At 41.1% G+C, this 27,186-nt stretch overlaps 1 protein-coding gene across 1 annotated transcript; it reads left to right on the forward strand.

Moving 5' to 3' along the window:
- Nucleotides 1–26,274, forward strand: slc1a6 (solute carrier family 1 member 6). Its single transcript, XM_034149702.1, has 12 exons — nucleotides 1–82; nucleotides 191–255; nucleotides 11,308–11,574; nucleotides 12,989–13,126; nucleotides 13,353–13,560; nucleotides 14,120–14,162; nucleotides 14,356–14,484; nucleotides 17,573–17,757; nucleotides 18,626–18,859; nucleotides 20,031–20,225; nucleotides 22,938–23,072; nucleotides 24,659–26,274. Exons 3-12 carry the CDS (start codon nucleotides 11,352–11,354, stop codon nucleotides 24,855–24,857), a joined length of 1,689 nt encoding a protein of 562 aa, XP_034005593.1. The 5' UTR covers nucleotides 1–82; nucleotides 191–255; nucleotides 11,308–11,351; the 3' UTR covers nucleotides 24,858–26,274.
- Nucleotides 26,275–27,186: the final 912 nt, after the last annotated feature.

Below are 27,186 nucleotides of genomic sequence, written 5' to 3' on the forward strand. Positions count from 1 at the left end.
GGGAGACGCTGCTTCTTCATCACTGAGAGGAAGAGGAACTCAGAGAGAGAGGATCGGAGAGAGGAGCGTCTTGGACAGAGAGGTGAGGAGATCTGATATCTGTAGTCGCTCTAATGGACATCTGTCTTAGATAAACCTGAGGGGAAGTTGTGATAGATTGTAAACTTTGATATATCTCTTCTTTCTGCAGGGTGAAAGACAGAAAGGATCAACCTCCTCATGACGACTTGAACTCAACTGAAGCAGAAAAACAGGGTATTTGGAGTTATCTTTGATTCAATGTGCAGCAAGTTTCATGAAGCTGATGGATTATCATAAGAGTACATCCGTCTACCTATCTCTCTACCCATCCATCTATCCATCTCTCCATCTATCCATCCATCCATCCATCCATCCATCCATCTCTCTCTCTCTCTCTCTCTCTCTCTCTCTCTCTCCATCATGACTTCCTGGGTAGTAAATTAATAGACTTCCAATTAAAGGGATAATTAAGAAATGTAGCTAATATTGCATTTCCCTAAAGTAGGGGGGAATGTGTGTGATTACATTACATGTCACTTGTTAGATGCTTTTATCCAAAGCGACTTACATACTCAATACTGTGGCCAATCCCCACAGGAGCACTTTGGGGTGAAGTGTCTAAGGGACACAACAACATGCTGACTCTGACTGCAGTGGGGTTTGAACCTGTGAGCCCCTGATCCCAACACCAACGCATAACCCACTGCACCACACTCCTCCCTATGGAGGTTTAAAAACATAGTTAAAGTAGCAGTGTGCGAAATATCTTTCTAAGAAATCTCCTACTCGCTCCAATGAACTGATATTCTTGTAGGCGTGTAAATTGACATGTGATTAACATACTCAGGTCTGATTGGATAGCTAGCCTACTTGAAGTAATTTCTTCAGCAATTTTCTCTTTCTCTCCTTGAATTCCTGTAGCTTTTAAAAATTATATCACAGAGATTTGGGAAGTTGTTGGCAGCTCGTTAGCAATAAAGCTGTACCGTAGCGTTGGTTGACACTTTGCACAGATGTGCAGTTCTCCTCTGGGATTTTAGTAGGCTAACCTCAGTTGTAGTCTGGAAAATGTTAACGAAGCCTCGAGTGAATAAGAAAACAATTATACCTATTGTATCCAGTCTGGACAGGTGGAAAAACTGGGGGTGGTTTAAAACACAATTCTAATCAAATTTCATAAAATGGGTCAAAGTGTCTTTTGTGTCACTTTGTTTTGAGACATACCAAAAATAACGTAAAATCCAGTCAGCAAAATATGGAAGAATGTTTGTGAATTCATCGTGATTTTACATTACATTACCAGAGATGGGGTCGTTACTAAAAAAAAGTAATATATTACATATTACATATTACTTTAAAAAAAAGTCATATATTACACTACTTCGTTACTCTCTACATAAAGTAACTCGTTACTTTACTCGTTACTTTACTCGCAGGGCCGGCCCGCCCCTCCCTACAGGCAGATCACGCAGACTGCTAAAGTTTCAAATGTTCTCTTTAGTTCAGTTTCCATTGTCGCATAAGACTGATCCAGATAGCTCTGACTATGGCTGTCCTCTGTCTCCTGCTATCTGTATTTTGCGCAGTATATCTCTGAACGATGCGATGGTGATTCCACTGTGCAAATGGGCAACATTACCTCTACTATGAAGGATGCTACAAGCCTGTCCATCTCTGCTTTGGTTACCGGTCCTCCAAATTCTAATTTGTGCCGCTTCGGACTCGGCGGCGGCGACTCACAACATCCTCACTCTGGGTTCGGGGGTCCTTAGCTATTAGTGTAACGTCCGAGGTGTTAAGGCTTCAAGAATACTTCTGTGTAACAAGAACTCAGGAACTTAGTACTTTTTGGACAGATGCCTCCGTTTATTAACGTCAAGTCACACACATGTCACACACCACTCTAGCCCCGACTGCGCATGCTCACAACACATGACCTCTCAACCCAATGCTTACATGCGTCCCCCCTTACTGAAAGGAAATGTCCCCATTTCCCACACACATGGTGAAAACACACAAAAACATAAAAAAAACAATACAACCACGAAAAACCCCAAAAACATAACAAACCACACACCTACCCCGCAGAATAATACATGCAGGCATGACGTACATTCGAAAAAAAATCTTTGAATAAAACAATGACAAACAAAACACATCCACAGCCCAAATAAAACATCAAACTAGGTATGACATAACTTATTCCCCTGTCCTGCACACTCGAAACATGAAAAAAACCAATTATGCAGCATAGAATACACAGGAGAAAATAATCACACAAGCACGTAACCACCAGTCATTCAGCCATAACAAAGTCCAAAAATCGGACAGGAGGCCGCGCTAACCTCCCAGCCAGGGGACAGCACAGTACCGGGTGCGGCTTTGTTCAGCTCAGGGGAATCACCAGCCCCAGAAACCGGCCCAAGATCACAGCCACTTTCCCCATCGGAAAATCCTCAAGCGTCCAGAGCTCTGTGGGGAGACTGCATCTTGCAACGGAAGAGGCTGAGAAGGTGTAAGAGAGACCTTGATGGGCCCTCCAAGGGAAAGGCATACCGGCAGTTTGTATCGCCGTCCAGTTCACGTCCGTAATGGACAGTTTGGAGCAGAGGCGTCATCCCCAAACGGGGCTACTTAGTTGGTACGTGACCCCCCACTTCATCACCCCTATCCATTCGCCTCTGCACCCAGATAAGGCCCCTTCCAGTGGGGAGCCCAGTTTACGGCGGCTCTCAGTGGATCATTTAACCACACCCAAATCCCCGACTTCATACGGGTCGTGCCTCACTCTGGCGTCATAGTACGACTTCTGTTGCTGCTTGCAGCAAAATTGTTATCCCTTGTCTGATCAAACGCCGTGTCCAAGCGTCTGAGAAGGGAACCAGCATAAGTCTTCCCGGGGACCCTGCACCAGATCATCCCGATTTGGACCCAGTAAAACATCCACAGAGTCCTGGCCTCCCTGCCTGCGTGAGAAATACGGCGTGAAGCCTGTGCTGGAATGTACACTGGTATTGTACGCAATTGCGACCTGTGACAGAAAAGAGTCCCCACTCCCCCTCACATGATAGAAGAGATTTCGCCAACTGAATCGATAAGTGGTCCTCTATTAAACCTCTCTACCATGCCATCAGACTTCGATTGTAAGGCGTGGTGTGCGTCTTCTTCACAACCTAACACGCCGCACAAATGCCTCACAACATCTGATTCGAACTGTCTGCCCATATCAGTGTGCAGAGTTTCCATTACCCCCATGCTCCAAGATGTAGTTCTGGAAGAGACACTCCGCGACCGTCGGGGCTTTTTGATCGGGGATGGCATACAGATTTACAAATTTTGTGAAATAGTCCTCAACAACCAACACATACCGGTTGCCTTTTGAGTGTGACCGGCAACTCAGTATGTCAGGCCGCCCCACCCGCTGGAAAGGTCTAACTGCATGTGAAGTTCTCATGGGGGCATGGTGTTAGGCACCGGGGGACTTCCTTCTCTGACAGGCATAACATTTGTCACACCACGAACGAATGTCACTGTGCATGGAGGCCCAATAGCACACACTTCTTGCGCGTGCCAAAACGCGATCATACGCCAGGTAAGCAGTCAGTGGGAGCACCATGCAAGTGTCCCAGGACCTCTGGAAACTAAGACAGCAGGAACAACAACCTGAGTAGACTGCCCTGCCTCAGACAGCCAAACAACTCTACATAAAAAGTCCCTCCACAAAAGTCAGCCGGGGAAACTCATGCCAAAAGTCTCTTCACACCCCGACTAGCATCTTTTAACCTCCATCTAGGGGGCCGTTTGGCCATGCTCCAGCCAGGCCAAAACTTGTCCGATGTCTGCATCCTTTTGCTGGAGCTCCCTAATACCGGAGCCATCATGTGACAGAGTGAAGATTAGGGTCTGGTCCACTGAAGACCCTGAGTCAGGAGAAGGAGGTCCTGAAATCGGTCCCTGGGCTTGGGCCGTGGCAAGGAGTCCCCACAGCACACACATCACTAGGACCACTGTCCCCAGCGCCAGGGAGAATTGTACTCAAGGGAACGGATGTGGCATCGAGACTGCCCTGAGTTCTCCAAAGCTTCAGTGGTGTCAGGGCCTGCGTGAAAGGGCATCTGCATTTGTGTGTTTGGCCCCACTCTTGTGCACAATCACCCAGTCGTATGGGTCCAGCTCCAGAGCCCAACGGCTACGACGCCCCCGTCTGTCATTGTCAACCCTGAAGTCGTCGCCAGACCCAACAAAGGTTGATGATCTGTGATAATTGTGAAGGGGGAGAAGACCCAAGTAATGCCTGAAATTACGCACTGCCCACACTATCGCCCACAGCTCCCCTGTCGTAGGTGGACCAACCGCCGTTCAGCTGCTGTGAGGGAGCGACTAGCGTAGGCCCACCACTCTCTCCAGGCCATCCACTTCTTGTGACAGCACAGCCCCCACAGCAATCTGCGAAGCATCTGTACCCAGCACGAAACTCTTGGTGAAGTCCGGGTGACACATGATAGGTTCGGCACAAAGACCATCCCGCAAAAACTCAAATGCCCCCTGGCAATCCGCCGTCCACTGAAAAGGGACATCCTTCCCTGTCAGATGGTTGAGGGGGGGCAGCACGCTGGGCAAAACTCCTCACAAACCTCCTATAATAAGAGCAGAGACCCAGAAAAGCACGCACCTCTGTAGCGGACCGTGGAACTGGCCAAGTCTTCACCTTATCTGTGTTACGGGGGTCAGGACGAAGCCCCCCGGCGGAGACGACGTGACCAAGGAATACCACATGATCACGGGCAAGATGGCACTTCCTGGCGTTCAATCTAAGCCCAGCTGCCCCAATCCGAATGAAGACCTCCTCCAAAGCAGACATATGGGCCTCAAACGAACTACTGTAAATTAGTATATCGTCAAGATACACCATGCAGATGTGCCATGGCAGCCCCCTTAACACCAGCTCCATAACCCTCTGGAAGGTAGCGGGTGCATTGGTTAGACCCATAGGCATGGATTTGAACTGGTATAGGCCCTGGCCAGTGGTGAATGCTGTCTTTTCGCGGTCCTCCTCAGCCATTTCCACCTGCCAGTAACCGTCAGAAAAGTCCAAGGTGCTGAACCAGGAGGCCCCCGCCAATGCGTCCAATGTGTCATCCACCCGTGGCAGTGGATGAGAATCCTTTATTGTCACAGAGTTGAGTCCCCTGTAATCCACGCAGAATCGCCATGTGTTGTTCTTTTTCCTGACGAGGACCACTGGGGCGGACCATGGGCTACAACTCTCTTCAATTATGTCATCCTCCAACAGGCGCTGAACCTGTCTGCCTATCTCCTTCCGTTTTTCTGGCGAAGTACGGTAGGCCCGACGCTTGACCGGGGAATGATCACCTGTCTGTATGCGGTGTTTCCTGTTCTGCCCTTCCCAGAGCCGAACACCCCTTGGTGTTTCCCCATCAAGGCCTGCAGCTGCAGTCTCTGTTCAGCAGACAACGGGAAGCCAGCCACATCCGGCAGAGGGGTAGCCCTCTGCTGAGAGGGGAAAACCTCAGCGGGGGTGAGTAGATCACAGTCCTTAACATGGTGCAACACACCTAAATGGGAACCGGTGTGCAGCTTTAACTCCTTCTCTGTCGGGTTGAGCAGCCTTGCCACAGTGCATCCATTCTTCACCGGTGCAACTGTACGTGCAATCACAAGTCCCACGTTATCACGCACCTCAGGCTCCAGGTAGCCTAAGAAAGAGTCAATGGGCAGACCAGCAGTACGGGGAATATTCACATTAACTGGGACAATCATTTCACTGAAAGGGGGAATAATAGCATCAACAGACATAGAGATGTAACAACATTCTGGTATGAAATCTGTGGCATGCATGAGAGGAATATCAACATCCCCCAGGTGAAGCAGACCACGACCAACATCCATAACAGCTCGAGCCTGCAACATGAAATCAAACCCCAGCAGAATAGCTTGTGTTGCCCCTCGCACTACATGCACAGCCTGCTCCCAATGTTTGCCCCCCAACTGTATGGGAAGAGTCACAGTACCCAGAGTGTCCAACAATTGACCATTTACTGTGCGTGAAAAAGTGTACTGGGTATTTAGCACACGTTTACGTAAGGCAGACGTGGACATTCTGAAGTCCTCAGAAATAAGTGAAACATTGGACCCAGAGTCAATCAAAACAGTAACATCAACACCCTCAACAAGTCCTCTAACATAGGCTGTGGGCTGAGACTCACGTCTGGAAATAAAGCAGGAACTGTCTCTGGCCAAAAGCTGCCGCCAGCTTCTCCTTCACACGTTCGTAATCACCCTGCACATCTGCCGGTAAACTGTCCCACAGTAGGAAAGCTGCACCGTCCAGTCTGGTAGGTAGAATGTTCAGCAAGGTAGCTGCGTAGCTCGTGCCCCTCGCACCCCTCGTCTGAGCACGAACAGCGGCTTCAAACTGTCTTATCCACGTAGCGAACTGCCTCTGGCCGTCGCCCCTAAACATCGGCGGCAGCTCCACTCTAATATCACTACTCACAGAACCAGTCCAAGCAGCAGTACATCCGTTATAATCGTCTTCCATATCGCCGTCTCCCTTCATTCCTCCGAACATGACGCTTCGACGCTAGCACCGTTAGCACAGCTAGCCAGCAGAGCCGACCAGAAAGTCCAGTAATTGTCCACAGAAAAGAAAAATCCAAGAGCAGATAAAACACACTCCGATACCGCTGCCACCAATGTAACGTCCGAGGTGTTAAGGCTTCAAGAATACTTCTGTGTAACAAGAACTCAGGAACTTAGTACTTTTTGGAGCGTCACAGATGCCTCCGTTTATTAACGTCGAGTCACACACATGTCACACACCACTCTAGCCCCGACTGCGCATGCTCACAACACATGACCTCTCAACCCAATGCTTACATGAGCTTCACCTTAGCATGTGTTCTTTGCAGGTGTTTGTTGAGGTTTGACGTGGTGTTTGCAGCAGTGGATAACAGCTTCTGGCCTGGACACAGTTTGCACCTCACCGTCACATTCCTGTCTATTCTTCGGACGAACTCAAAATAATGGGCATACCTCCACCCCTCGAAAGATATCGCTGACTCAGCCATGTTTATGCAGCACTGCACGTGGAGATGTGTAATCTGCGCAAGTCGCGCAGATTACGTACATATAAACCTGCGGCGGAAACCCCTCTTGTCTGTCAGTGTGATTATGACTGATTTTATAAAAGTAACGAAGTAACGCGTGTCGGGGCAATGTTAGTAACTGTAGTGTGATTGCTGAATTATAAAAGTACCGCGTTACACTACTCCGTTACCGACAAAAGTAATATTATTACAGTTACACCCAACTCTGTACATTACATTACATTGCATTTAGCTGACGCTTTTATCCAAAGCGACTTACAATAAGTGCATTCGACCAAGAAGATACAAACTTGAAGAAAACAGAATCATATAAGTACATCAGGTTTCATAGAGCCAAAACATTTCAAGTGCTACTCAACTGGCTTTTTTTACGTTGTGATTTTATGATGTGATTGTTTGTAGCTAAAATGCGCAAGCCACGCCCACTTCCGTTTTTAGGTAAACTTCCCCGACTTTCACTTTCACGTAAACAGACAAAATATACTACGCATATGATATCTAAAGTGCGGAGATGAACCAAAAAGCCTCTTGGAGTTGTATACAAAAATGTACAGGATTATCTTCATATCCTCCGTTCAAAACGTTTTACAATGCTAGCCAGCAGTTAAAACACAACGCAAGATTTGCTCTCGTTTTGTAACCAGCCTCACTATTTGATGCTTTGGGTTGCAGTGAAGCGCTACTGTAACATCTAGGCTACGCACCCTATTTTATTCCTGATAAGGCGACATTGAGAACAACAAATCTGGGTTGAAGTCAGCGGGAGGAGGGCTAGCTACGGTTAGCGGTTAGCAGCCGAAGCGAGTTCAATAGAGTTGCAATATGGTGTGCTCAATGCGTAGCACATACTCTCTCCAGTACAGGTTAGCTCTGAGTGTTAGCAATGCTTGCTAACGTAAACAAAGACCAAATTACTTCCAAAACACGTCTTATTGTTTCTGATAGCAACGTTTCTGATAGGGCCGTGGGTGTAAAGCCCGCCCACATTTCAGATATTACGTCATATCGGACGCAAATCTGAATCAGCTCCGTTGTACCCCCGTTTTTAGAGATTTAGGTACGGAGGAAAAGAGAGAGGGTTTTATTTTTATTTTTCGGGAACACATATTTATGTATAAAAGACATAAAAAAGTGCATTTTGCATGATAGGGGACCTTTAACAGCCATAAGAAATAGACAAAAAGCTCATTATTATCTGTTTAAATTCCCAACAAGGAACAGTTTACAGATGGCAATAGAGTAGAAAAATAACGTTTTTTTTTGTATATTATGAAATGTGGAATCTCCGCAGTATTGGTTTCTTCTATTAAATATCTATCGTGACATATAACATGAATTTGTGGACGGTAGCTTGATGTCTGGATTTGACTTTGATGGACTTGTCGTAGACTGCGAAAGGTTGGCTGTTCACTGTGCGTGTGTGTGTGTTTGTGTGTGTGTTTGTGTGTGTGTGCCTGCATGCGTGCGTGTGTAAGGTCAGGTCTTTTCATGTCCGTCTGCTTAAGAGAGAGAGCTCAGCGACGCTCTGTCTTTGTGTCTCTCGGCTCCGTCCGGACTCTTTATTCTTTGAGAAGTTTCTCTGGATTGTTGGACACCATGAGTGGTGAGTAACTAACATTAGAGGGACATTATTTCATCTGATTATGTAGAGAAAACTTAATATTAGACTTTACCAGGACAGAGAAACTGATACTTCATTGAGACATTTTTCACATTATAGTATGGAGGTGTCGCAATAAAGCAGAATTCACGATAGCCGTGAAATTAAAATATGAAATAGAGACATCATGTTAGTAATAGACATATTATAACACTGTGTAATTGTTGTTTTGGTTTGCTTTCGTTAATTTCATAACAGACTCTCTCCACACTTTCTGTAATTCCTATTTCTAGTGTAATTAATAAGCCAAAAGAGCACGAACAACACTTTTTGAATTATTTTGGCCATAATAGTCGTTTAGTGGAAATCTGATATTGTCACAGCCCTATTAAAGTACGTTTATAGCAGTATATAAGGTGTGCTGTATTACACCTCTACCCTCTATGATTTCAAGGGGACAAATTTTGTTGAAAACAGATCATACTTTGTGCCAACATGATAGACAGTATTACAGAATTACAGATGTGTGAGAAGAGGTCTCTGCTCTCTGGGATATTTTAACACGTCGGTCTGAAGAGGCTTTCTGCCGAGGTGTGAGATGTTTGAGTTCAACTTTAAATCTCTGCTGGAGCTGCATGGGGATGTTTTTTTTGTATTTTTAAAAGCATGTCAGGGTTTTTTAAGCTTTCCATTACTGTGACAGACCCTCGTTACCGTGCTGTTTAATGTTTAAATGTTTATCACTGGTCTTTCGTGATTTACTGCTGGATGTTTGGGTCGTCGGGCAGAAGAGGACTGAGTGGTTTGAGCCGGAGTTCTTTGTACTGGAAGTAAGGCTTTCTGCACTGGAGACACAAATAAAACTCATAATATACAGGTTTAATACAGGGAATATACAGGTAGATAACATGTTGTCTACCCATGCTGTGAATAGAAAAGATAATATGGCATTTTCAAGTATTTAAAATGACTAGCTATCAGTCGTCAATGGTGGTTCATGGTCCATGTGCAATATAACCAAAGATCTTCTATCATGATAAAGGTAGTTTCATATCTTGATAACAATAGCCATCATTGTTTCAGGTGTTTTAAAATATTAAAATAATATATATATAATAACCAAATGGTAAAGCCTGTTTTTGTGGGAATTTAATTCTTGACAAATGAAAAATATTTTGTCATTTTATTGAGAACTATAGCGCCAAATAAACAATGAACAATTGTAAGTGATATATATGAATAAACATCATATACAATAAATAAATAAAAGTAATTGAACAGCTAGTTTGATGAGCTATAATTGAACTTGGAAATGTATGTTAAATTTGCTATAAAGGTTTTGATTGAATGAAAAATATGTATTTATTAACGATGGACAACCATAGATATTTTGATATACAGTATTGTAAAATTAAATAAATAACACTCATCCCTAATGCAGATTAAGGCTCTGGTTATTTATAAGTTATGATCATTTAAATTAGTATATAATATATATATAAGCGTGGCTGTGTTCTGTGTTTATGTTTAGCAGCTGATGTTTAATTCCTTCATTGTTAATCCATTGGTTTCTTACTGTATGACACTTAACACGCACGCACGCATGCACGTGCACCCATTGTGCATGGCTACAATGGGTGATCCGTTTGGTATTTGAAGCAAAAAACTTCACAGACATGTTTTGTATAGGTATGGCCCTACAATATATGTTTCCAATATAGCATGATAGGTCCACTTTAATTAAGAAATCATAGAAATCGTCAACATTTTCAACGTGATATCTTTACAATGCTTACTTTTAATGAATAATGCAACATATTTCAAATGCAATGATATAAAACAAAACCTCAACAATTCCTAACCTTTGAATGTTGTCTGATTGTATAGAAGTCTATGAGAACATTAGCCTAGTTCTCACTTGATTTATTACCCTGGTAAACATTTGACCAATGAGTTTATGATCTCAATCCCTTGTTTCAAATCTTCCTCAATACAGTGTGATGTTCATTTAGTAAACTATTGTCCCATTTTTTGGTTAAATAGACGATAAAGCAGCATATGCTTTCTGGCTACTTATGATTGACAAGTTGCTACCCTGGTGTTGTCATGTTACTGTAGGTTGATTTAAGTGTTTCAGCTATAACCCTTTTACGTTTTTCAGTTCATGAAAGTTAATTGTAACATTTTGGGGTATGGTTGTACTTTGCTCAACCTTATTGTGGTCCTTTTGGTAAGGCTGAAAACCAAGATGGAGACAACCAAAATGACAAACTCAAGTCTTAAAACTGTTGTCCACAAATCAATAGATGCCACTTCTAACGAACAGTCCCCAATAGCCTTGATTATTTCAAACACAGCAGCCCTTTTGATGCTCCCTCCTGTTTCCACTCAACAATCTTCCATCTGTTTGGGAGCGGATGCTTTCTGTTGGACATTATCAATGAGTTGATATTTTCCAAATTCAGTTAACGCTACATTGCCTATAGATTGAACATGTGAAAAACTAAATATGTGACCCATTATCTCTCTCTTTCATCCTCCGCTCCCTGCCAATAGTTTCCCACGAGACCTGCCTCCTGGACCAGGTGCTGGAGCTGATTATGAGCGAGAAGCCCCCCAACAGTGCCAGTCTTTTCCTGAACGAGGACACGGACAAACCCCCACTCCCCGAGAGAGGAGACTTGAGGAGACGCCTCCGCAGAGCCATGGAGAAGAGAGGCAGCAGCGTGAAGGAGAAGATGAGCTCCATCAGCAGGGACAACGTAAAGGGTTTCCTCAAGAGGAACCTGTTCGTCCTGTTCACTGTGGCCGCCGTCGCTCTGGGTGAGTTCAGATGGGAAGAGGACGTCAAAGTAATCTGTGTTCAACGGATTGTGTGTGCAGGGCTGGGGGATAATATGACACAACATATTGATTATAACATGATTTTATTACCTTGGTTCTTTGTTTTTTGCTACTATTTAACTGGGGACAGTTTAGCATCAATGAAACACTTTTTGAAAAGTATTTCATGGTGTTTTCTGATGTTTTTTTGGAAACAGCTGACATTACATATACAAAGCTTCTTGATATGAATGCACATCCCTTGGTCAGAGCGTCCCTAAAGAGGCTCTATTACCTTTTTAGGGGATTTCCCCTCCCTAGTTATATAGGTTTTTTGTGCATGTAAATCAGGGGTGTCAAACTCAATTTCATCACGGGCCACAACAGCATTATGGTTGCACTCAAAGGGCCGGTTGTAACTTTAAGACTGTATAAAAATACATATATAAATATTTAATGTATATAAAATAATGTATTATATTACATTATTGCCTCTGCATTGGATTACTATCGGATAGGGTAATAACTTCATAATTAACTACGTCTGAAAGCAGAAGTCTAGGGCAAATAATTGCAAGTCTCTTCAGTGAGAATGTCACAAAATGATTTAAAAAGAAAAGCCACATTCTGGAAAAACAAAAAAAAATAAGTGACATTTTGAAATAAAAAATCTAATTCTGAGAAAAAGGCAAATTCTAAGAAAAAATGCATATTTTGAAGAAAACATTTCAAATTCTGAGAAAGTCAAATTTGAGATGCATTGTGGGACATGTAGTAAAGTAGCATGTAACCGTATAATAAACATATTATATTATTTGCAAGCTCTTGTGGGGCCGCATAAAATGAAGTCACGGGCCGGATTTGGCCCCCGGGCCTTGAGTTTGACACCCCTGATGTAAATGGTCTGCAAAGGCTAAATTCTCACTGCCTGAAACGCCTCCATTGGACTCCTTTATTTACTTCTGTTAGTGACATCCCTATGTACAGCCATTGTACGAAATAGGCAGTAGGGCGGGAAATCTCTAAGCAGTTGACCAATCAAAACAGAGCCAGCCAGCTGACCAATCAGAGCAGACTGGGCTCTGGTTTCAGACAGAGGGTGAAAAGAGGGGCTTTTTGAACATTAAAGCATGGAGACACACAAATATGAACCTAATAATGAGCAGAATATGGCCCCTTTAATTATATTGTATGTAACCGTATGTAACACTCTCCGTGGGGTCTATAGGACTTAGTGCGATTTCATTTGCAAACAACTAGGCTGTAGCTATTGTGCATATGACAATACAATCTTTAAATCTTTAGCAGGAACAGTCCAGTATGTTCTGAAAATAACAACCATTTAAAACCAGGAAAGGCACAAAATCAATATATTGCTCGGTAAGTTTAATGCTTTTATGTGCATGTTCTTCAGGTGTACTCTTGGGATTCGCTCTTCGCCCCCACAACCTGTCCCTGAGGGAGATCAAGTACTTCTCGTTCCCCGGGGAGCTGCTGATGAGGATGCTGAAGATGCTGGTGCTTCCTCTCATCGTCTCCAGTCTGGTCACAGGTCGGTTTTAAATTCACAAAACTCATCGATAACAGAATAACATAAGATAAGATCTGTGGGGAAATTCAGTAGTTTAACAGCAACAGGGTAAGGAATGAAAAACAGGACAGCACAGATTCACACAGATTAGAGATTGATACAATTAAAAATACAATGATATACAGTTAGGTAACTTTAAGATAAGAAAAACGTGCAGGATTCTCAAATGTATTTCCTTCTGCCTCAGGTATTTCCTCTCTGGACAGCAAGGCCTCAGGTAAGATGGGGATGCGAGCGGTGGTCTACTACACGGTGACCACTCTGATCGCGGTGTTCATCGGCATCGTCATCGTGGTCATCATCCAGCCGGGGAGAGGCAGCCGGGACAGTCCTGTGTCCAAGAGCGGGAACATCGAGCCGATCCAGGCCACGGACGCCTTCCTGGATCTCATCAGGTAACAGACAGGAACTAGACTTAATTCACTCAGGTACACATTGTAGGTGTTGTGTCTGTTATCATCAGTTTTACATAACGGGCCAGAGACAGTTTCAGTTACCGTTAACACAATTACTTTATTTTATAACAATCAATTAACTATTCTAATAACACCAGATACACATTATACAATCAGCTAAAAGTTAATACTGGGGCATAGGAGGTACAAGACAGGGCTGGGGCTTACCAGGCGGCAATAAATCAAAAAGGGGGAAGGGTGAAATCGTATTTATATACATGTAGCGCTTTTCCCAGTGCTCAAAGGCGCGTTCTCGTCTTTTTTGCAGGCGTCCATTAACCCCCACAATTTTCACATGATTGTCAAGTCAAAAGTCAATTGAAACATTCTTAGTTGTTTTTATTTCCTATAAAGAATCAATTTAACTGAATCTGAGTAGACGTACACATGATGGTTCAACTGTTTTAAAGGGAGGCATTGGTGGCGCTTAATATAAATATTGTATTACAAAATGTATTATATTGTTTTATAGAAATATGTGTTTTCCTTTTTATCCCAGGAACATGTTCCCTCCAAATCTGGTAGAGGCTTGTTTCCTTCAGGTGAGGCTTTCCCATAATTTAACCTATTTTATTTACCTTTTCAGACACAGTAAACACATATATTTAATATTACAACACAACACCCATCATTCATCTCTAAACCAACCACAAAGGGAAGACAAAAAACTGACATTATTTCACTTTGCCTCATATTTGACTGACATTTTAACTGTTTAATTGCCCTCTCCTTCAGTATAAAACAGTGTATAAGAAGACGGTGCACATCAGGAACGTGACGGTGTCTCTGAACCTCACCGAGTCTCTGAACCTCACAGAGTCGGACCTGAACGTGAACCTCAGCCGGGTTCTGCACACAATTCAGGTGGGCTATATATATATAACACTTTCTTATGTCTATGACGCATCATTAACATACATATAATGCATTATAATTTGCTTATTGCACTGTGTATTCATAGCTATAAGCACTGAAACGTGTGTATAATGCTGTATAACAATAATTACAACAATTATAAAATATTACACACCAACTTAAAAGGTCAAGTATCATACAACCTTGCAAGGATCATAGTGTATTTTAATTATAAGCTTTTTGAAACAAATTATAATCACTGGTAAAATGCATTATAATGTAAAGGGGAAATTAACGCAACATTTTGTGTGTAAAGATTTAATGGGATTTTTTCACTTAACTTAAAGTGGACCTATCATGCTATATTATAATAATATAGTATAGGACCATACCTATATAAGGCATATTTATACTTTTTTTTTTTCAAAATACCAAACAGATCATGCATTTTAGCCATGCCTCATTTTGCTCAATTTGACATTTTTTTAGCTCTGAATTTGCAAGGGCAGATTCAGTGAGAACAGCACCACCTACAGGCCTGGCATATGTACTACAGCGTCTCCAGCGCTATCGAACGGCAATGGCCGTGGCTGTCTCCTCCTGATTGGTGGAGTTGGCCCAATAGCCGTAGCGCCACTGTCCTGACGTCAGGACAGTGTTCAAATCTGGATCAGTTTTTATCAGATCCGTTGCAGCCCTTTTTTTAGAGATTTGGGTATGGAGGAAAATAGAGAGGGTTGGCCCAATAGCCGTAGCGCCACTTCTGTGACGTCATAGAAGTGTTCAAATCTGGATCAGTCTGTATCAGATCCGTTGCAGCCCCTTTTTTAGAGATTTGGGTATGGAGGAAAATAGAGAGGGTTGTGTTTTCTGACACTTGGTGAGTTCCCTGGAACACCGGGGACACATATTCATGTATAAAAGACGTACAAAAGTGCATTTTGCATGATAGGTCCCCTTTAAAGCAAACCATTATAACTTAGAGTAACACCATTGAGGTGGGTGACCCCTCCTCTGGAAACACATCAGATAAGTAGAAAAATAGTAAAAAGTCAGACTTCAGCGGGATTCCTACCCTCTGCATTATGGTCTGCTTACAGCTCTGTATAATTGTAGTTGTTAGCACTCATGTGTTACAGTATTATAATAAGCATAATTATTAATCACTGACTTTTTTGTTGGAACGATCATAGTATTTCTGTGATTTATTAGGAATTATGATGGTTGTTATAATAAATTAGACATAATGGTGCTTTTCCACTGCAGGACCTAGCACGGCTTAGTACGGTATGGTTAGGCCTTGGTAGGCCAGGCTCACTTTAAGCTGCGTTTCCATTACAGTTTAGTACCTGGGGCAGTAACTATAGTAACGCAGTGTAGGCGGAGCCGTGACGTCATCTTCAATGTGAACCACAAAACCAAAACATCAGCCGTTAGCTGTTAGCCCACAGAGCTCACAGCTCCTCATATCTGTTCAGAAACTAGACAAAAGTTAAACAAGTACAAACCACAGACTGTCTGTGTCATGGTGAATACAGTCGCTGCTTTATTTATGTCTGTAGGCCGTTGTTGTGAGTGTGGACGGTCGGAGCATATACTGCGTTAGCTTAGCCAATCTCCATTTAGAAAACACGCATTTTAAAAGGTTTTTCGCCTGCCGTCTGTCTGCAGACTTGTCAAAGCATTAATTCATGGTTTTTACTAACCGGTATCAGTATGTGGTTACTTCGGCATCATTTTGAAACGTGTATTACAATTAAATCATGGTAAAATATCTTCATTTTGTTGTAGTTGTAGCCCCCTTGCCAGCGATTCTCAGTCGAGAGTGTTTACGTCACTAGTTTAGCATATTCAGCCCGGTTGTTGGCCCGGTAAGAACCTCGATTTTGGAGGGCCAGAAAAAAGGTGAAAAAGTAGCATTGAACCCGAACTACCCCTAGTGGAAAAGCAAAAAAAAGCGGGCCTGGTTTGGCACGGCACGCTTAAACCGTGCTACGTGCTGCAGTGGAAAAGCGCCATTAGTGGTCATTGTTTGCTTTAAGTAAAGTGAAATGAATCTTCTGTTGTACTTGAATAGATTTAATAATATTTGTGTAAAGTTATTTAAACCAAAAAATTAACACTTAAAGTAATAATGCATTAATGTATTATAACAGTGATTATATTGCCTAATAAAACATGTATTACAACTATGGGCATTTTAACACATTATGATCCTTGAAAAAAAGGTGAAAGTGAAATTGTATTATAATACTTGACTTTAAATGTAATCATGCAATGCTTTATTATGTGTGCTGATTATTCTTATAAATCCTGATGATAAGCACTTATAAGAGTGCTAATAACTACAATTATGCAGTATTGAAAGAAGATTAAAACACGTTTTAAGATAAGATGGAACATTATTTATCCCCTTGGGGAAATGTAGGCATTTATAGCAGCAACAGGGTCAGAGTTAAAATCAGACAAACATTTTTACTTTTTCAAAAAATTCTGACTTTTTCAACAAATTCAGACTTTTTCAAAAATATCAGACTTTTTCTAAAAAATCTGACTTTTTCTAAAAAATTTGACTTTTTCTAAAAAATCTGACTTTTTCTGAATACTTCAAAATTGTAATAATCACTCGTCACCGGCTTGAGCTTCAATCTCAGGATCCATGTATTTGTGATCCTCTCCAGAATGGAAGTAGTCATCACATACAGAGCATCAACTAGTTCCTGAACAGTGTCCTTCACATGCTGATATCCAAGAGAGGGAGTTACACAGTCACAAGATGGAGGAATAGAAAGCAGTATTCAATGTTTACTTCAGATTAGCTACACGTCAGAAATGATCATGCTTGTCATATGTCTATCTCCATAGAGGCTGAATCATCATGTTCATCACATAGCTATCATATGCCTCAAACAGTCCTGATGCTCTTCTAGGTAATCATACATCCTGTCATGTACACAGCTACAGTTGGGATACCTTTGTTATCATGTTACTCTCAGATTGGAAGAGGACATTCAGGATTTTCCAAACATGAATGTTTACCCTGCATATTAAACACAAAATGTTGCTCATGTTTCCTCCCACGTGTTTCCTCGTGCAGGAGACGGTGGTGGAGACGGTGCCGATGTCCAGCTCCTCCAGTGGAGTGAACGCTCTGGGTCTGGTGGTGTTCTCCATGTGCTTCGGGCTGGTGATCGGCAGCATGAAGCAGCAGGGCCAGGCTCTCAGGGACTTCTTCACCTGTCTGAACGAAGCCATCATGAGGCTGGTGTCCATCATCATCTGGTCAGTGAACTCTCCTGAAGCTCGGGATACTTAGTATACAAGTTAAATATGCAGTTTCAAATTTCGACTAAACTTCTTTACTCAAGTCAAAGTAAAGAAGTATGGGCTTTGAAATGTACTTCAGTAAAAAGTACCCATAACTAGCAGCTGTTTTAAAGAGTACCTGACCTCCCTTTATATTAATAGAACAATAATGTCATTGTTAGCTAATGAATGTTTCCATGCTGAACAACGGCAACATGACAACGTTTTCATTGGTCCCTCTTCTTTAGAGAAGACCAGGAAATGATGGATACACGGATCGTGTTCAAATCAATAGGCACGCAATGACTCTAAATAATAATGATCACGCCACCAAACACACATTCAAACTAAAGGAACCAGCCTGTTTGGAAAATGTGAGAAGTAGAAAGTACAGGTATTTGGGTTCAACATGTAAGAAGTAGAAAGTACAGGTATTTGTGTTCAACATGTAAGAAGTAGAAAGTACAGGTATTTGAGTTAAAAATGTAAGAAGTAAAAAAGTAGTGGAGTAAAGTACTGATACCAGGCGGCTGTGGCTCAGTGGGTAGTGTGCTGGACTTCAAATCAGGGGATAGCAAGTTCGAGTCCCACTGCAGTCAGCATGTCGTTGTGTCCCTGAGACACTTCACCCCAAATTGCTCCTGTGGGGATTGTCCACAGTATTGAGTATGTAAGTCGCTTTGGATAAAAGCGTCTAACAAATGTAATGTAATGTAATACCAGAAAAATGTACGAAGTATTTGTACTCCACTACTTCACACCTATGCCACGAAGATAAAAAGTCTATAAACTCTGACTATAGGAACTCATTTTAGTTGCTTCTCATCATCCTCTGACCCCTCAGGTACGCTCCGGTCGGCATCATGTTCCTGATTTCGGGGAAGATCGTGGAGATGAAGGACCTGGCGGAGATGGGGGGGCAGCTGGGGATGTACACCGTGTCCGTCATCGTGGGTCTGCTCATCCACGGCCTCTTCGTTCTGCCGCTGCTCTACTTCCTGGTGACAAGGAAGAACCCCTACGTCTTCATCGGAGGGATTCTGCAGGCGCTCATCACCGCTCTGGGAACATCGTCCAGGTGAGACACCGCCTAACTTAAAGGTCCCCTATTATACTGTTTTTCCTCAATATATTATAGGTCTCAGATATATACAGATCATGTCTCTGATTGGCTGAAACACCAAACAGATCATTGCAGCATTACCCATAATCCCCTCTGTTTAAGCCCTGTTTCCAAAGTGCTGATTCTCTGTCTGTTACTTTAGATGAAAATAACGAGCCCCTCCCCACGCCCCTCTGAGAGCGATTTGGTTAAAAAGAACTCAATGGTGCTCTAGGAGGAGATTCAGGTGATAAGGTGGGGGGGGGGGGGTTACCTTGGTTGCTGATTGGCTAATGGTTACACAAGCCAAAACATCGTTATGACATCATAAAGTGGCCAAAATCTGATCAGCTCATTTTCAGACAGGTTTTTATAAAAATGGATCAGGACAAAAAGAGAGAGAATCTTTGTTCCTGCAACTTTCAGAGTCTCTTTCCACAGAGGGGACACATGTTGATGTAGAAGACACATGAAGAAGAGGGGACACATGTTGATGTAGAAGAGACATGAAGAAGAGGGGACACATGTTGATGTTTAGAAGACATCAAAAAGTGCATTTTGCATAATAGGTGACCTTTAAAGGGTCCCATACAGTGTGTTTAAATGTGAATGGGACTCAAGCTAAAAAGGTATCTTAAATTTATGTTAAGAGAAAGTACGAAAAGTCGACTCCAGATGCTCTTGTGCTGCACAATTATTATTATCATTATAATAACTAGTCTCTAACACATATATTAATCTAACTTTAATTATATTAATGTATACATTGTTTTATGTAGAGAGAGAACTAAAATAAGAACACATTGGTGAATCCCCAAACGTAATGGGTACTTAGAGAAAAGAACAAATGGACATGAACCAAATATTGGAGGACATTTCCTTTTTAAATCACATCTTGCATTGATTGTAGAGGTTTTACATATCACAAAAAGCTCATTTAACTTCATCCATATTATAGTTTTAGGTTCTGCAACACAGATTCTGACTTGTGTGCAACTGCAGGGTTACATTACAAAAATAAACGTGTCTTATTACCTATAGAATAACAGGACCTAAATCACAGTAACTTTGCCACAATACAATATATGATAGGATATAAACTGATAGAGAATAATGTGTTTTATAATATATTTTTGGCGTCCTGCAGCTCTGCCACCCTGCCGATCACTTTCCGTTGTCTGGAGGAAAACAACCGTGTGGACAAACGAGTGACTCGCTTCGTCCTTCCCGTCGGCGCCACCATCAACATGGACGGCACCGCGCTGTACGAGGCGGTGGCGGCCATCTTTATCGCCCAGGTCAACGACATGGACCTCAACTTTGGGCAGATTCTCACCATCAGGTAACCATACCTTACTTGAGATGTTTCCCCTTTACTGTGGTATATAGGTTTTTAGATAGATAGATAGATGGATGGATGGATGGATGGATGGATAGATAGATAGAGAGAGAGAGAGATAGATAGAGAGAGAGATAGATAGGTAGATTGATAGATAGATAGATAGATAGATAGAGAGAGATAGAGAGAGAGAGAGATAGATAGATAGATAGAGAGAGAGAGAGATGGATGGATGGATAAATACTTTATTGATCCCAATTTGGGAAATTCTTTCGTCACAGAAGCAGAAGTGTGTTCAGACTTTAAAATACAATACTTTAAAAAGTGGAAGAAAAAAATGAAAAATATTGTATCAAATATTAACAAAACAATATACAATATTCTGGATACATTTAGTGCATGTAAATGGTCTGCAAAGGCTGAAATCCCTGTGTTCCCTCCCCCCATGCCTGAAACGCCTCCATTGGACTCCTTTGTTTACTTATGTAACATAGTGACATCACGTTTGGCACTTCCCAGTAGCCTGTTACAGGCAAGCCCCCAGGAAGTGCCAAACGTGATGTCATTATGTTACGTAAGTAAACAAAAGAGGTTAAAAATGGGAAATTGAACTGGGAAAATCCAACTTTTTAGGTGTGTTAAATGCAAGTTAAAGGGGACCTATCATGCAAAATGCACTTTTTGATGTCTTTTATACATAAATACGTGTCCCTGGTGTGTCAGGGAACTCATGCAGCGTCAGAAAATAAAACCCTTTCTCTTTTCCTCCGTACCCACATCTTTTAAAAACGGGGGTACAACGAGCGGATACAGATTTGCTGCCGATATGACGTAATTTCGGATGGCGGACCCACAGAAAGTTGCTATCAGAAACAATGCCTGACGTGTTCTGGACGTAATCTCGTCTTTGTTTACATTAGCAAGCCTCGCTAACACTCAGAGCTAACCTGTACTGGAGAGCACATGTGTTTTAAAAGCAGGAAATAAAAAAAGGAACTCACCTTGTGATAAACCTGCAAGAGAAAAAGCATTTGAGCTCCATGCTGTTTCAGAAATAATCCTTGATGTGGTTTAGAACAGGATGGCGTTTTATCACAGCAGAATTTAACTTTATCTCCGGAAGAATTCTGATCAGGCATTAGCTCCGCCTCCTCTTTTTTTTTTTCAAGCTAAGTACCCAAAATCCTTGTTTCTCTAACAGCTGAAACAGAGGGGTTTGAGCAGTATGAGGCATGGCTATAATGGGGGATCTGTTTGGGATTTTAAGCAAAACACTTCACAGACATGTTTTGTATAGGTATGGCCCTACAATATATTTTTCGAATATAGCATGATAGGTCCACTTTAAGTTGATGCAGTCTAACGATTATCAGCCACACCTTTCTCGATATGCACAACTTCTGAAAGCTTGTAGATAATTGTGATCAGCTTATAGATAATTGTGATCAGCTTATAGATAATTGTGATCAGCTTGTAGATAATTGTGATCAGCTTGCAGATAATTGTGATCAGCTTGTAGATAATTGTGATCAGCTTATAGATAATTGTGATCAGCTTATAGATAATTGTGATCAGCTTATAGATAATTGTGATCAGCTTGTAGATAATTGTGATCAGCTTGCAGATAATTGTGATCAGCTTATAGATAATTGTGATCAGCTTGCAGATAATTGTGATCAGCTTGCAGATAATTGTGATCAGCTTGTAGATAATTGTGATCAGCTTATAGATAATTGTGATCAGCTTGTAGATAATTGTGATCAGCTTGCAGATAATTGTGATCAGCTTATAGATAATTGTGATCAGCTTGCAGATAATTGTGATCAGCTTGCAGATAATTGTGATCAGCTTGTAGATAATTGTGATCAGCTTATAGATAATTGTGATCAGCTTGCAGATAATTGTGATCAGCTTGTAGATAATTGTGATCAGCTTATAGATAATTGTGATCAGCTTGTAGATAATTGTGATCAGCTTATAGATAATTGTGATCAGCTTGTAGATAATTGTGATCAGTTTGCAGATAATTGTGATCAGCTTGTAGATAATTGTGATCAGCTTGCAGATAATTGTGATCAGCTTGTAGATAATTGTGATCAGCTTGCAGATAATTGTGATCAGCTTATAGATAATTGTGATCAGCTTGCAGATAATTGTGATCAGCTTGCAGATAATTGTGATCAGCTTGTAGATAATTGTGATCAGCTTATAGATAATTGTGATCAGCTTGCAGATAATTGTGATAAGCTTGTAGATAATTGTGATCAGCTTATAGATAATTGTGATCAGCTTGTAGATAATTGTGATCAGCTTATAGATAATTGTGATCAGCTTGTAGATAATTGTGATCAGCTTGCAGATAATTGTGATCAGCTTGTAGATAATTGTGATCAGCTTGCAGATAATTGTGATCAGCTTGTAGATAATTGTGATCAGCTTGCAGATAATTGTGATCAGCTTGTAGATAATTGTGATCAGCTTGTAGATAATTGTGATCAGCTTGCAGATAATTGTGATCAGCTTGTAGATAATTGTGATCTACAATTATTTACAAGCTGATCACTTGTAGATCAATTATCTACAAGTGATCAGCTTGTAGATAATTGACAAAACGTTATTTTTCCTTGTGCTTCTATCCCTCCACTCTTCCCACCAGGAGTGCACATGTGCTTCTTGGGTGTTTTCCTGTCATTAAAATGTCTTCCCTCTCCTCAGCATCACGGCAACGGCTGCCAGCATCGGAGCAGCAGGCATCCCTCAGGCTGGACTGGTTACCATGGTGATCGTATTGACCTCGGTGGGACTGCCCACGGAGGACATAACTCTGATCATCGCCGTGGATTGGTTCCTGTGAGTTCCCACTAAATGTCAGCGTGATGGGGATTGGTTCTGAGGGTCTGAAGCCTAAATGTCACCGTGAAGCTTCAGAGGGGTTATTGATGCATAATGCAGAGAGCCGGATTAGAAGAGCCTCAGTTTGGAGGCACGTAGCGCCTAAATATGTTAGCGTTTATTAAAAAATGTCATAGCAATTGGACTTAACCTGACCAAAAGTACAATTAAACCCAATTATGTTATAACGTAACCAATGTAAAACACTTTAGGGGTCGTACTGATTATGAAATCATTTTAATTCAAAGAAAGTATTTTTTCTATCAGAGATTTAAAGTGTGGTACAAAATGTATGATACTCTGAATGTCATGTGAGCATATTGAACACAAATATTTGGCACTGATTCAATATTTGGAAAGGTAAATGATAGGCTTAATGTGCAATTTGAAATGTTTGTCGACAGATGGCAAGTAGTATGTCGTTGTCAGGCAAAGATGCATTTAATTAAAATAACTCTCAGTGGGAAGTGAACCCGCCTATGCTGATTGGACGCTGCTTTTGGTAGAGTTAAGTGCACATTTTAATTTCAATTTGTACAAAGAAATAAATATATATACTGCATGCTATCCATGTCCTTCACAATTTGAACTTCAATTGACTAACACATTGTAAATAATGACCCACTTGTTGTCTAAAATACAACATCCTGAAGATTTTTGTGTCATGAAAAACTGTATCAAATTAAAAAAAACAGGAATCAAAACAACATAACAGAAGAAAATAGACCCAAAAAAGTAAAAAGAATAGAAAAATTCAACTGTCATTATTTGTACCCATATTGCAAAAGAATAAAACAATAGTTTATCCGGTTAATTACGTCTAGGCCGGGAACAGTCCCCAAGCTTGCTTAAAGAAAGGTCTAAATATATTACATTTTAAAGTATTTTTATATTATCATTTACATTTTAACCTGTTTATAAGGCAAGTTTATATAGCACCTTTCAACACAAGGCAATTCAAAGTGCTTTACAAAAATGAAAGACACCAAGAAATAGTGCGGCATAAACATATTATAAAATGGCATTTTAAAACACTCAGGGTTCAAGGTTCAAGGTTCAAGGTTCTTTATTGTCAAACTAACATAGCTACAGAGTAATTATGTCGTTGAAAATCTTATGTCACAGGCTTCTCCAACAATGCAACATAATAATAATACAGATAGTAAAAGTAATACTAAAAGCAAAGATAATAAAACATGAATAACACAGGTACATTAATCCAAGTTACAGTGCAGTGTAAGATGTGAATAGTTCAATTAAAAGCAGCGGCAACAAGAAAAGTCTTCAGCCTGGATTTAAAAGTAGTCAGAGTTGCAGCGGACCTGCAGGTTTCTGGGAGTTTGTTCCAGATATTTGGAGCATAATAACTGAACTTCTCCATGTTTAGCTCTGACTCTGGGGACACAAAAGCAGACCTGAAGACCTGAGAGATCTGGATGGTTCATCATTTAGCAGTAGATCATAAAGCAGATATACATCAACATTTTCCCTATCCGTACACATCGACTGTACATTTCTCTTCTCCTGACCCCCTCTCTTTGTAGGGACCGCCTGCGCACCACCACCAACGTGCTGGGTGACTCTCTGGGTGCGGGGATCGTGGAGCATCTTTCCCGTAAAGAGCTGCAGAGTCAGGACGCCGAAGTGTGCAACTCTGTGATCGAGGAGAACGAGAAGCCCTACCAGCTCATCTGTCAGGAGAACGACTCACTCAACCACCGCAACAGTGAGACCACGATGTGAAGACAAGAGCTACAAGGGATTCATGCACCAAGTTTAGATCGAAGGTTGACGTGCAATGGTGCAGAGATAGTCTTAAAGAAATAATAGTTCATGGTCTAATCTGCCAATGGCTTCGGGTTTGAAGTTATCAGTTCAGATTAAATCCTTTCTTCAAGTCTAAAAACAAAGTTATCCGGGAAAGGAAATACAAATGACAGCCGGTTGGTTTGCTTGTTAGGAACGGTTACACATAATGCCTATAATAACATATCCCTTTGCCTGCAGTGCCAGTTATTTTGAGGTATTTTGCTATTTGATGACTGTTTTACATCAATTTCAGCAACACAGTTTTCACATAGTCCTTAAACTTCATCATGTTTTCAAAAATGTGCATTATTTACGATACATACAGTCAAAGCAGCATAAGCTCCTTACCAGTATCAGTGTTTGAATAGGACTGTAGAGAAACACCACCATTCGTAAATTAAGAGCGGATTTGAATATGCTTTTTGCATTGCATGACTTAACACAAACTCATTCTCACTACGACTACCTCTAGATATGGAGCTTCAGTGCTGCACGCAGAAATACTCAATGGAGAAAAACCAGCAGGATGTAAATACTTCAGTCTTGTTTTTTTCATATATTTTATGTTATTTAAGTTTGCTTGCACAAGTTAACTGTACAATTTTGAATGTACTTGACTGTTAAAACAATGTTAAAGGTTGATGTGAAGGAGAGTTGATGCATTTATAGTGACTTGTGTTTTTCACTCAGTGCTTTCTATTATACTAGTGTGTATTTCCTCGGTGCTATTGCTTTTTATCGGTAAATGACTGTTCTGCTTTACAGTCATTTTACAGGAATACCTTCCAAAGTTAATTTAGTAGAAATTATCCAACAATGAATGTGCAAAACTTTCTTTTTTCTTAGGTAAAATGTCTTGTTTTTCTACTTAAAGTTTGATTTATCCTTAACTAGATGTATCTTTCACGGATTTATAAAGTAATAACACCTGTAGTTTCAATGTCATTGAACCTTAGAGGACTTTTAGACACCTGTCCACCTGCCTGTGTGTGTTTTTTGCTTTTTAATACATATTATTAACATTTAATTTTGTTATATTTGGACTGGAATGATACATAGCATATATTGCAAGCTTATGATTGTTTGAGTTTGATTGTTGTGTGAAAAGGTACTGTGAAGACAGTTTGTGAACGCCCTGAGAAAGTTCTTTATGCCTTTTGGTGTTGATAGTTTTAGAGCGAATTGTAGTGTATTATTTTGAAAGTTTAGATAGCATTTAAAGCTCCTCTTAATGTGTGTCACATGTAAGCTCTCTAGAGATTTGTCTTTAGTTTTGAAGTTTGGTGTTATTTCAGTAACAAGCTCTACATTTTGATGGTCAGCTTATGAAAACGATTTGACAAATAAATGGCTCAGGAATTGAACTGAAGTGCTTATTATTGTGTTTGTGGCTACCCCTGGTGGAGGATATGTCCAGAAGCACACTTGGGTCAAATTAAATATGGGAAAAATAGTTTGAATTGTAAAATAATTACATAAATTCACGTCAAAACTTTCTGCTGTTTTTGAAGAATCTTACGTTGCAAAGCTGTCTTTTGAAACGCTCACTTACTGATGAATTTTCAGAAAAGCTAGTACCTAGTTTTCTTCATTCACATGTAGGAAAGAGTACTCAACTTTAAGTAAACAAGGGTTAAAAAAAACCTTTTCTAATTTTCTTAATTCCTAGCAACAGTTGGTCTACACAGCCATGCCTGTTAGCATTTTTGGAAGCAAATGCTAAAGTCAGCATGCTTTAGTGCTCCATACAACTAATACAATGCTAAAAAATATAGGCTACTGTAAATAAACAGTAAGTAAAATGTTTTAAAAAATACTAAGTTTTGGCTATAAGCACTATTAGTTTGACATAGGCCTATGTCTTTTTGGCATTAACCCAACTATAGGCATAGAAATAACAAAACATATACCTGATGACACTGCTAAATTAAACGTTAAAGGTAGGGTAGGTAAGTTTGAGAAACCGGCTCGAGATCGCTAGAATTTGAAAATACACAACCGGAGAAAATCTGCCACTTCCTTACAGAGCCCCTCCTCCAACACACACGAACGCGCACATGACCAATGAGGGCACGAGATAAGTTTGTGCACAGATGGAAGGCTGACAGGCAGGTAGGCCATCCAGTTATTTTAGCCGGGCCGGCTAAAATGATTGGTCGTGCTTTTTACAGTACTACGGCTTCCACAGATGACATTTTTTTATGGATTTTTTGTGAAAGCATTTAAGATATTCATTGCTATCGGGATGTTAAGAGCATTCCAT

The sequence above is a fragment of the Trematomus bernacchii genome, unplaced genomic scaffold (genome assembly GCF_902827165.1).
Source record: "Trematomus bernacchii unplaced genomic scaffold, fTreBer1.1, whole genome shotgun sequence".
Classification (NCBI taxonomy): Eukaryota; Metazoa; Chordata; class Actinopteri; order Perciformes; family Nototheniidae; genus Trematomus; species Trematomus bernacchii.

Bases quoted from the DNA above. Each gene is read 5' to 3' on its own strand.
- slc1a6 (XM_034149702.1), top strand. From the start codon at position 11,352: ATGAGCGAGAAGCCCCCCAACAGTGCCAGTCTTTTCCTGAACGAGGAC. The intron at 14,485-17,572 runs GTGGGCTATATA...TTCCTCGTGCAG, and splicing joins GGGTTCTGCACACAATTCAG to GAGACGGTGGTGGAGACGGT. The intron at 17,758-18,625 runs GTCAGTGAACTC...CTGACCCCTCAG, and splicing joins CTGGTGTCCATCATCATCTG to GTACGCTCCGGTCGGCATCA.